Source organism: Hakea prostrata, chromosome 6 (assembly GCF_041222555.1).
Source record: "Hakea prostrata isolate BN-2017 chromosome 6, UWA_Hpros_2, whole genome shotgun sequence".
NCBI lineage: Eukaryota > Viridiplantae > Streptophyta > Magnoliopsida > Proteales > Proteaceae > Hakea > Hakea prostrata.
The window spans coordinates 16,395,854-16,407,994 of record NC_142605.1 but is presented as its reverse complement, the minus strand read 5'-3'; the positions used below and the strand labels follow the sequence as shown (position 1 = coordinate 16,407,994).

Genomic DNA, 12,141 nt, shown 5'->3' with positions numbered 1-12,141 from the left:
TAGAGAGATTGAGAATTTTGAGTTCTTTATTTGACATATAGTTAAGAACACCTAGATGATTTAAACTCATTATAGTTTGACTTTCTTTCCAAATTGGTATTTTTCCTAGTTTTGATACTCTTTGGAAAATTCTTTTATGGTAGTTTCATTTCATTTAATGAACTTATTTATTTGTTTTTGTTCATGATTATGTTAGTATGAAGAATAGTTGTGATTGTATAGTAAATCGGATCTTGTGATTGTGGATCTCTTTGTCGGGTAAGTGGGTGGGTCCGATACCAACTGAGTGGATGTGACAGATGATGTAGTTGAAAAATCTTCTCTTGTTACAATGATTTTTTTTTGTTTGAGAAGAGAGGAGGAAGTTTTTGATTATGTAGTTTCAAAACACTGAGTATAGGAAGCATTATGTGATTTAGAAGAAGCATTTTGTAGTTTTGTCTCTTATAGAATGGGTATTGGGTTGGTAGCCAGGTGACACAGCCCAATTTATCATAGGCCCAATGGTATAATATTCATGGGCCACACATGGGCTGGCCCAACTTAGAAATAACACTAATGGGCTATACTTAGCCCACATTCTAGAAGGGAGGGAGATTCTAGAGGAATCTACATCTATAAAGTATCTTATCTCTAGAAATATCCCTAGAAATATCTAGGCCCACTAGAATATTCCTAACCATTAGATTCTAGACACTTGTACAAATCACAACCATTCATTGTATCCTACCTCACCTATAAATAGGGGAGGGATTCATTTGTACAAAGCATCAAGTAAGTGATCAATACAAGTTCTCTCAAGGTTCTCTTTGAGCTCTAAGCTTTCTTCTACTCTCTCTAGCTAGCTTTTAGGCTGACTTAGTGCAAGTAAGTGCTAAGTGCCGGCACGGTTGGCTTAGTCAATAACTAAGGCCGTGACATTTGTGGTATCAGAGCTTCGGTTGGGTGTGTCAAGCGTGTGGGAAAACACGATGACGAGCGAGTCCGAGACGTTCAATGGTGCACAAGAGGAGCTAAACCGTGGGAGGGAGACCCACACCACCAAGGATAGGCGCAAGGGCAAGGAGAAGTCTGTTGAAGTTAGTGCAACTATGGAGCCACGTCTAACGCGGGTGGAGTTGGCGATGGCCGAGGCAAGGGAATGCCTTGACGTTGGGGAGCAAAGGACCGATGAGCTCGATGGCCGGATGGACGAGCTCAAGGAGTTCCTATTGGGTGCTCTCAACACCATGGAGCACAAACAACAACAACAGCTTGATGCTCTTCAAACCCAAGTGGTGGAAAGGATCGCCGCGGTGGAAGCTCGTGTGCATGAGTTGAGTAGAGAGGTAGCAACGTGCAGGAGAACCAAGATTGGAGGGAATGTGTGGCGTGAGGCACCAAGGGTGGAAGTGCCAAAGCCTAAGGCATTCGAGGGAACAAGAGATGCTCGGGAGGTTGACAACTTCCTATGGCACATGGAGCGGTATTTCGAGGCTACGTCGATGGAGGACGAGTCTACCAAGATCAAGACCGTGCAACTCTACCTCACCGAGACCGCAGCTCTATGGTGGAGACGAAGGTACAACGACATGCAAAGAGGTACGTGCACCATAGACACATGGGAAGACTTCAAGAAAGAGCTTAAGAAACAATTTTATCCGGAGAATGCTGCATTCTTGGCCCGAAAGAACATCAAGAGGCTAAAGCACACGGGGTCGATTCGAGAATACGTGAAGGAGTTCTCAACACTCATGTTGGAGGTCCCGAGTATGACCGAAGAGGAACTTCTCTTCGACTTCATGGATGGGCTCCAAAATTGGGCCTCGCAAGAGCTACAACGTCGAGGTGTACAAGATCTTGCTACGGCTATAGCGGCGGCGGAGTCCTTAATAGAGTTTAGAAGGGACGAGTCTAAGGCCAAGAAGAGCAATAATGGCAAAGGTGGGGGAGAGAAGGGGTCAAAGACCGACCACACAAGGGAAGGCACAAACAAGTTATCTTCGAACAAGGAGGGTGGCAAGCAAGAAAAGAAGAAGAAATTCCAGCCCAAAGACAAGTGCTTCCTTTGTGATGGACCACATTGGGCTAGGGATTGCCCAAAACGGAAGGCCCTAAGTGCCCTACTCGAAGATAATGGTGAAGAGGAGGCGCACGTGGGATCGTTGCAGCAGCTTGGTGCCATTAAGGCCAAGCAGGACAAAGCTCCTACATTGCCAAAGGGGTTGATGTACGTGGAGGCGCGTATCAACGGCAAGGTGGTAAGGGCCATGGTTGATATGGGAGCAACACACAACTTTGTCTCGACGGAGGAGGCAAAGCGTTTGGGGCTCAAGATGAGCAAGGAAAGAGGGAGCCTTAAAGCAGTCAACTCGAAGGCACGCCCTATCGAGGGAGTTGCCAAGGGAGTCGAGATGACAATTGGGGCTTGGAAAGGCACCGTGGACTTGTCGGTCGTGACAATGGACGACTTCGACTTGGTGCTTGGCATGGAATTCTTGACACGGGTCAAGGTCGTACCTATGCCATTCTTAAACAAGGTGTGCATTATGGAGGAAGGAGCACCTTGTATGGTCCCAACGATACAAGGGACTAAGGAGGGGCCGAAGGTTCTTTCGGCCATGCAATTGAAGAAGGGAGCCGAAGAGGGGCAAGTCACACATTTGGCAGCACTCTTGGAAGACAAGGAGGATGTCCCCAAGGCAGCCAGACCGAAGGAGGTCAAGAGAACTCTAGAGGAGTTCAAGGACGTGATGCCCCCTGAGTTGCCCAGAAGCCTACAACCAAGGCGAAAAAGGTTGGACGTGGCTAAGTCATACTTAGACAAAGCCACTAAGAAGATGAAGAAGTGGGCCGAGAAGGATAGACGACCCGCAAACTTCGAAACTGGGGATATGGTCATGGTGAAGTTACTACCCCAACAATTCAAGTCCTTGCGAAAGGTGCACAAAGGACTGGTTCGTCGGTATGAAGGCCCGTTTAAGATCATGAAGAAGGCGGGTAAGGTTTCTTACCAACTAGACCTCCCACCAAAGCTCAAGATCCATCCTGTCTTCCATGCAAGTATGTTGAAGCCTTACCAAGGAGATGCGGAGGATCCTAGTCGTGAGACTTCTACAAAGGCACCTACGAGCATAACAACATCCTATGACAAGGAGGCGGAACATATAATGGCAGATCGAGTAATGCGCAAATGTGGGGTGCCTCCGAGTCGAGAGTATTTGGTGAAGTGGAAGGGATTGCCCGAGAGCGAAGCAAGTTGGGAACCAGAAAACGCATTGTGGCAGTTCCAAGAACATATAAGGAGGTTCCACGATGAAAACACGACGAGGACGTCGACGGAATAGGTGGGGGAGAATGACACAGCCCAATTTATCATAGGCCCAATGGTATAATATTCATGGGCCACACATGGGCTGGCCCAACTTAGAAATAACACTAATGGGCTATACTTAGCCCACATTCTAGAAGGGAGGGAGATTCTAGAGGAATCTACATCTATAAAGTATCTTATCTCTAGAAATATCCCTAGAAATATCTAGGCCCACTAGAATATTCCTAACCATTAGATTCTAGACACTTGTACAAATCACAACCATTCATTGTATCCTACCTCACCTATAAATAGGGGAGGGATTCATTTGTACAAAGCATCAAGTAAGTGATCAATACAAGTTCTCTCAAGGTTCTCTTTGAGCTCTAAGCTTTCTTCTACTCTCTCTAGCTAGCTTTTAGGCTGACTTAGTGCAAGTAAGTGCTAAGTGCCGGCACGGTTGGCTTAGTCAATAACTAAGGCCGTGACACAGGGCAATAGAGTTTTCCTTGAACAACTTAGGCTTGTCTATGTTACTTGATTAAATAGGCCCCTTAAGAAAGTTATGAGAAGAGTTGGGCTACGGTATAGGGAGGCCTGCATTTTGCATTATGGTTAGGGCTCACACCAAAATATTGAGCCTGACCTGAGGTTTGGCCCAAAAGCCCAATAGAGGGGCTAAAATAATAGAACCAGCTTCAAGATATGGGCCTTGAGTAAACGGGGGCCTAAATGTAAGACAATTAGAGGGGGAATTCACATCCGGAATTTTTTCAAGAAATGGACTATCCATTTCCTTGTAGATGTGTGCCATGTGCTCCAACAACACATCCTATGGTTGAAATCCATTTATAAATCACATCAAAGAGTTGATTGATGTGACTGATAAATGGATTTTAACCATTTGATGTGATGTTGGGACACATGGCACACATCTACAAGGAAATAAAAAATTGACCTGATATTTGTCCATTCACATCCTCTACAATTCCCACCCGCTTCCCTATAATTCCTATATAGGATTGCAATAAGTGGCAATTAATTATTCAATGATTAGGATTAGAACCCAATTAATAATTGAATCTAATAAATCCCTAAAATTAAGTCTTAAGAAAGGAGGAGTGACGAAATTAGGAGAAAATTTAGAAATTTATTAGATTCAATTCTTAATTGGATTCTAATCCCAACCATTGAATAATTAACTGCCAAGTGTTGTACTCCTAGATAGGAATTATAGGGAATTGTAGAGAATGTGAATGGACAAATATCAGGTCAATTTTTTATTTTAATTTTTTATTATTATTCTTTTGGTATATTGTATTGTATTGTATTATATTGTTGCTTTAATTTACCTATATTTTGTTGAAAAAAAATATAATTATCAATAATTTTTTTAAAATATTTCTGGCCCCATAATTAAAATATATGAGGGCATATTCATTAATATAATAAAATAATTCAGAAGTGTGCCATTATTGGGTCTTATAAGGGCTCACACAATATGCATGATAAAAAAACATTAGTGCTTCCCCAACGGGAAGGTTATCTGAACTTTCATTCTTCGGCCTCCCAATATTGAATCTTGGTTCCGCCGCTGCCCACTATTGTTGGGGTGACACTCCGGATTCTCCATTTTTAGTGCCAAATATTACATGTCACCCATTTTAATATTACAAGTTACCTACATTTAGGAATCATGGTTTAATTATGTTAAGTCATTCAAAATTTAAAATTCAAACGATCATAATGCCATTTGGGTAGTGAAATAACCCAATTACCCTCTCATACTCAACTCTTAGGTCCATCCATCTTCTTCCTACACCTTGTAGGAAACCACCAAAAAACCTTTTCCCTACCGGCGACCACCGCCCCCTTCTTCCCCCTCTCTCTACAGTCACCGGAGATTCCCAAAAGCCGGCGACTTCTGCCGCTTCACTCCCTAATCCTAAGTCCCTAAACTCATTTTGCTATTTCAGTTTCCTTCTCTGAAACTTTGTCAAAATCTTGATTTTCATCACCCACCATAAAATAGGAGCCGTTCTGGTTCATCCCAGTAAGCGAAGTAGCTTAGATTGATAATACACTTCATATACTTCACAAAATGTTATCTTAACTACCAAAAGCCAAAGCATACTTGGATGAAACATGAATCGTTGCAGCATTAGCAATCATCGTAATATGCTTGGAAGAAGATGGCTTTTCCCTCCTAAGGAATGGGTATGGGAGGATAATTAGGTTATGTCAAGTCATGATCATTAGATGTGGGTGGCATGTAATATTTGACAATGAAGTGGATGACCTATAAAAAACTCATATGAATATAATTTGACCAAAGGAAAAAAAGAGTGAAAGTACTTCCAAATCTCAACAGATATTGATGTGTCCAAAAATTGTCCAATCCTTAGAAGCCTACAAAACAAGAGTCAGATGCGGACCGACTTGTCGGTCGAAAATCTGCCTTCAATGGCTAACTCAATAATTGCACCATAAAAGAGCTCTGAATAGTTGCAAAGCTTGATTGAGAGATAAAATCAAGGACGAACGATTCAAGTACCCCCCCCACTGTACCGATTGCTGTATTATATAGGGTTTACTTTTCATTCTCAACCATCAGATTAATCCATGAGTCTTGTTTGTGACCGTATGATCTTTAGGATTTAACTTCCCTAATCCGTGTTATTCCACATTCCCTTGTTGACACAATTGCGTATCTCGATTTTGGTCGGATCATATCTCTTACCATAACGATTAAGTTTCTCCATGCTCAAGTAATCTTTGGGTTAGCTATTTGCTTTGATCCTGATATGAACGAATCGACCGACCATGATTCGACTCGGCTGGTTTATCATTGTTACTTTTACTCATCAAATATAATCTGGATTAAGATCATTTAATTCAAAAGAAATAAGTTTGTTTTTAAACGATTCCATTTTTCTCTCCGGATGATCTGACAAACTATGTATATTCGAATGGCCACTATGGTGTCTTATTGACTGCTAAAATGCCAATGAAGAAATGTTGATGAACCTCACATCCCTCAGTTCGAATCCCCTTGGGGCCAGGGGCAAAACCTTGCCTATCTTAATTATATAAAAGCTCTTCTGAGGATGTAGTTGAAGTGCGCATAAACGGGCTCAGATGAGCCTCAAATACCCATAAAAAATAAATAAATATGATGTTGATAAAATATTTTCTCCACCCTTATTTCGAAAAATCTGATTCCTTTAGTATCTTCTTAAACCCACAATTTATTCCCAATATCAGATGATATTGTGAGTAAGCTCTGCATCCGTAACGGAATTTCAAACCGATTGACTAATAAAAATTTTGGTTCAGTAGCAGTTCCGTCTCTTATTCGGGAGGAACTGACGTGTCTTCCTTCGTCTGCCATATGAGTTATCTGAAGTTCCAATTTTCGCATCTGTATTTATCACAGAAAGCAGCATATAACTATTCTGGTTCTCTTCTCTCCCGTCTTCAAACTCCTTCCCTCCCTTTCTCTGCCTTTCGAGACAAACCCGCATCCTACAGTAGCCACAATGCATTTTCGACATCTCTTTCTTCCTTCTCTCTTCTTCAAAACTGTTCCCACAAACGTCAGCTGTGGAACCCTAGATTTTCAGGAAATAAAGCTTCCATCTTGGGAGATCATGAAGGGGACTTCCATGTTTCGGTGGAATTTGAGGATTCGGCAACCGATGGACTCGTTTATAAGAAGACACTGAGACTGGTGGAGTGTTCCATGTTTGCAGCTGTTTCTGGTTTGGCTTATTTTTTAAGTAATTCTCTTGCAATTGAGGTATAATTCTTTCTGATATATTGGAACTTGAAAGGTTAGAATTTTATGTACATTGCTGAAAGAATCACTAGTGTGGCTTGTTTGTATCTAAAACCATGATAAATTGTAGTGATACTGACAAAAATCATTGAGAGGGGAATGGATGGAATTCCAATTCCATTTGGGTAAAAGAGATCTAGTCACATAACTTCGTTGGGTTGCAAACGGGTTACGCTTAATTGCAAGTTTACTGGTGTACAGTAACCAGAGAATATTTATGAAAATTAGATTTTTTTGTGTTACGATCTTTATGCTACATACAAACATGTTCTGTTCATGTTTGTGAGATTGCCATAATGATAGTTTGGTCACTTTATTGAGGCACATTTCGTATTGCTTTTGATTTTGTCCAGAACTATGTCCCTTGTTTCTTCTCGATTTTGTCCAGAACTATGTCGCTTGCTTCTTTTCGTTGCCGATTGTAATCTCCTCAATGAGATGGGGTATTGCAGCTGGCAGAAAAACTATGGTTAGTCTCTATGCCGCCTGATTCTGCTAGTATTACCCTTTAGGAACAATGGTTTTCCTATTTGCATGCTAATGGTCTAATTGCTGTACACTTAGGTCGCTACTGCTGTGCTACTACTTACCTTATCCGGTCCAGTGAAGGCATTAACCTATCTGGTGAGTGCTTGGCTCTTTGGTTCTTCTTTAGCCCTTCACATTAGAAGTATCTCGTGCATTTGAACTTTATATTGAATGTCTTGAGAATTTTTTTTTTCTTTTTCAAAAGACTGAATATTACTGTGCTTAGCAGTGTTGGATTGGAGCTTAGAAGTTATATGTTGTTTTGGTTTTGTAAAGTGATTTTATATATTCTACCATTGGCATGACTAGTTTTGAATCGAAAACTTTGGTTTTGCAACATGCTATAGGTGTTGAGTCGGTTTTAAAGACACCCATCACCTCTTTCTCATGGTTCAAGAACTTGGTTGAAGCCAGTGGTTTCGAATCTGGATCTTGGTTTCCAAAGAACCCAAGACAGAACTTGGTACAGGTCTGGTTTTGACCATATTTCACACATTTTTAGTAGTTCAACCAAGAAATACCATATTTTGACCGAGCCAGTTTCAACCAGTTTCAGTCATTTCAACAAATTTAGACAGCACAGGCATTACATGTCAAGTTTTGGTGGAAAATACCAGTGGGAAATCTTGGCTGGTGAAAACTGGCCTTGACACCTAGATTTTTAGAACCTTGCTTTTAGGTGATCTAGCATTGTAATCACTTGTTCTAATTTTGGTCTTTTTATGTAAATAATCTACATTCAGTACTTGTTCTAATTTTGGTATTTGTATGGAAATAATCTACATTCATTAGTAGCCCTTTTGAGCTCTGATCTGGAATGGAGCCTCTGGGTGGTGCTTCTTGTGTTCTATTGTATTTCTTCATACAAAAAATATTCTTTTCCTTGGATATACTCGAAAGTTTGTCTTACTTTTTGTAAATAAATGTGGTCTTGGATAAGAAGGAATGCTCAAATTCATATCTTCAAACATGTAGTACCGGCTTTCAAGTAGATCCAAGGACAAGAATAAATTATGAAACATGAAAAATTACTTCAAAGATATTACAGATTTACATGACTACTATTGATTGAGCTGCTTATGAAGTGAGCAAAGGTCCTTTTGTGCCAATACACTTTTAGCTTATAGAAAATCTAGAAACATATAAACACAGATATGCATTATATATTATTTATGAAAATTGCTTGGTAATTATAAAATAATAACTATAGTTTATAGTTCCTTTCTGACCCCTTTTTTTCTTTCTTTCCTGCAAAAACCCACACTTGTCCATGGTTATTTGTTTTTTGTTTTGTCAAGCACTGCTACTTTGAAACTAGATAAGATTCATTGGCTAATGACTGACTTTCACTTTGTTCCTGGCGTTAACGCGCAGCTGATGCATGGGTTTGTTGGTCTTGCACTGGGTACTTTATGGAGGTATGCAATTGTATTGTTCAGACGTATATAATCTGTTGTTTAGGTTGACCAAAAGGTCAAACATTTGCATCACATTTCACCTGCCAGCCCCTCAACCAACGGTAATCAGGCATATCTGATGCAACATGGTTGAGCTGCTTCATTAGTGACTCGTACTGGCAAACTAAACATATATGACTTAGCATAGCTGTTTTAACTCCAGAAAATCTTTGAAGCATAGTCACCCGCTTCTATTTATGCCATTTGTCTTTTATGTGCTCTTCACAATTTAAGTAACTGCATGTTTGTTATTTTACTTCTCAGGTTAGGGATGAACTGGGGCCTCTCAATCCTTTGTTGCACACTTGTACTTTCTCCTGCCCTGCACCTAACCTTCCTTGCTGGTGCAGATATCTCCTTCAGTTGCTCATTTATTTGCTTATGTTGATAACTGATGTGCAGGTTCGAGCCATGGGTGCCATGGGATATGTCCTAATATCCTCATTCCTGATAAGAGAAGATATACTTGCTCTGGTAACTAGTTATCCTCCAGAAAAACAATGTTCTTTGCTTTGATCCCAGAACACACTTCCTTATGTTATCTATTGTTTGTGTGCAGATAACAATAAACATCCATGCTTCTCTTACCTACATACTTACAGCCGTAGGTGTAAATACAATTCCGTCAATGACTGCAATATACGCTATATTCGGGATCTTGGTATCATCAAAATTTATTATGACCGTTTTCTTTTTGCTGCAACATCAAATAGTGTTCTAACAAAAAATATTTTCTTGTGACAGCTTTTGCTGAACTGTGGGTTTTTTGTATTCTGGCTTCACATTCTGTATGCTGTATTCTTGAGCAGACTAGGGATGAAAGCTTCTTTGGCACTGCCAAAATGGCTAGAGAAGGCAGTATGAGTACTTTGATCTTATAGGAGGTGTTCAAGGATTGGAAGAATAGTGAAGGCAATAGGACTGCTCTTGATGCAGGTCATTCGTGACACACCAGTGACAATTTCTTTCCCTGTTACACTTCATCTGGTGATTGCTATTATATTCAAATCTAGATTTCATCATATCTCCTGCTGGTCTCTCATTTTTAAGGGTCATTGTCATGTTTACTTGACTCTAGTTGATCATTAATCAATGTAAACAGGAAAATTATTTTTTGCCCTTCAAGAAGTCGCATTAAGTTTTTGTGTTGATTATCAATCAATGATTATACAACTGTAGTTGACGTTAAATTTGCTCTTAGATCTAGTTTAGGGTGTTTTTCTCCAAGTTCATATGATGTTTTGAAGCAATATCTTAAAAGGGGCGAACTGGGTGCCGGAGTTTTCTACGCGAACAGAGCCCAAGAGGATAATTATCTTACACAGTTGTACCCCTGGTAATTTTTGCTAGACTCTTTCGATTTCAAAGCAATTCATCAGAAACAACGATCGGTTTCCTCTTCTATTAACCTTACACCCGAACCCAACAACTAGACAAAAGAGCAAAGGAGCAAACTTGGTTTTTTTTGGTAAAATTCTTGTTTGGATTTCTATGGCTTCTGCTGGGGAAAAAATCGTCTGCCGTGCACATCTCTCTGCTGTGCACAGCAGTGCAGCTATACAAAAGAACATGTGTGATATACCAAATTAATGATTCAAATTAAAACTCTATTCTAAATGTAAATTTAAATGGATCTCATCTTTTACCCATTAGAAAACCCGATTCAAGTTTAAGTGGAACTCATCTTCTACCCGTTAGAAAACCGGATTTTACTCGGACATTTCCTCTCTCACTTCCTTTTTTCGTTCCTCCATCAAGAAACCTGAATTGTATCCTTCATTGCCGTCAATGAAAATTGATCTCTGTTGTTCGTTTTTCTTCTCTGCAGCATTGTTGTGAAATGAATAATCAAACAGAATTCTAGGAAGGTGTAGAGGTTATTCTAATGGAATAAGTTTATTCTCCCCAAATATCTTTTCTCATAAACAGTTTCCTACCATTTCTTTGGCTTAAGATAAATGCTTGTTGCTTGGAGTCTTGTAGCAAATGACATCGGACGAGAATTGCTAGGGGTCTTGTAGCAATTATCATTGAAGGTGGGTTGGGGCTTAAAAGGTAAACCCAAAAATAGAGATTGTGCAGCTGTGCTTCTTGCAGGGTTTCTAGATTCAAATCTTCGAGCGACGAATACTCATCTAATTCTTGCACAGCTGATTCTTTATCAGTCATGGTTGTAGCACTTGAGATCGGAAGAACTCAGGTACGAAACTCCTCTATTTTAACCAAGAAGAATCAGTGAAAGATCGAAGACATCATCAATCTAGGGTTAAAAACCTTAAGAGTTCTGATTTAGACTGTAAAACATTGTCATTCTCAGAGGTACTGATGACAAAAAGAAAATTAGCACGCTTCCATTCTCAAAATATGTTCTTCAGCTTCTGATGACACACTAGCATTTTCTTACTCTCTGGATTAACAGGATCCTTTGACCAGAAGAACGAGCAGTGGAGTGGTGGTTTCCTCTGCTTCAGTTTCCCTTTGACGAAAATTATTTTTCTTTGACGGAAGAACGGGAGGAGGAGGTGAGACCGTGGAGAAAGGAAGAGCGTCGGAGTTGAATCGGGTTTTCTAATGGGTAAAAGATGAGATCCATTTAAATTTACATTTAGAATAAAGTTTCAATCTGAATCATTAATTTATTATATTACACGTGTTCTTTTGTAAAGCTGCATTGCTGCAGCAGCCGATTTTTTTCCCTTCTGCTGCTTGTGTCAAATTTAAACAACCAAAATCCATTCTTTTTAATCAATCTACGGTTAATGATATAACTGATGTCTAGCATCCCATTTTAAAGGAAATTATCGGCATCACCGCAACAGTTAACCCTTTGTATTAATTAATGACATTCTAAAATAAATCAAAATATCAGTATTTCTTCCACCATGCTTTTTTCTCTTCTTTTCTCAAAAGAGGAACTTACAATCCCTCCAATGACATGGAACACCTATTATACCTTTTCAATTACAAGAACCCATCAAACAGACAAAAAAAATTAACTCATAAAGAGATTGATAAAAGGTTTCATT

At 39.8% G+C, this 12,141-nt stretch overlaps 1 protein-coding gene across 2 annotated transcripts; it reads left to right on the top strand.

The window, feature by feature from the left end:
• The first annotated feature begins 6,567 nt into the window (after positions 1-6,567).
• Positions 6,568-10,405, top strand: LOC149012368 (uncharacterized). Of its 2 annotated transcripts, none has more exons than XM_089160127.1 (8): positions 6,568-7,071; positions 7,484-7,599; positions 7,695-7,754; positions 9,033-9,076; positions 9,380-9,422; positions 9,518-9,589; positions 9,675-9,776; positions 9,860-10,405. In XM_089160127.1, exons 1-8 carry the CDS (start codon positions 6,684-6,686, stop codon positions 9,977-9,979), a joined length of 945 nt encoding a protein of 314 aa, XP_089016253.1. In that variant the 5' UTR covers positions 6,568-6,683; the 3' UTR covers positions 9,980-10,405. The 2 variants fall into 2 exon arrangements, with proteins under 2 accessions (XP_089016253.1, XP_089016254.1); XM_089160128.1 differs by having other exon boundaries at positions 6,568-7,091; positions 7,519-7,599.
• The last annotated feature ends 1,736 nt before the right edge of the window (positions 10,406-12,141 follow it).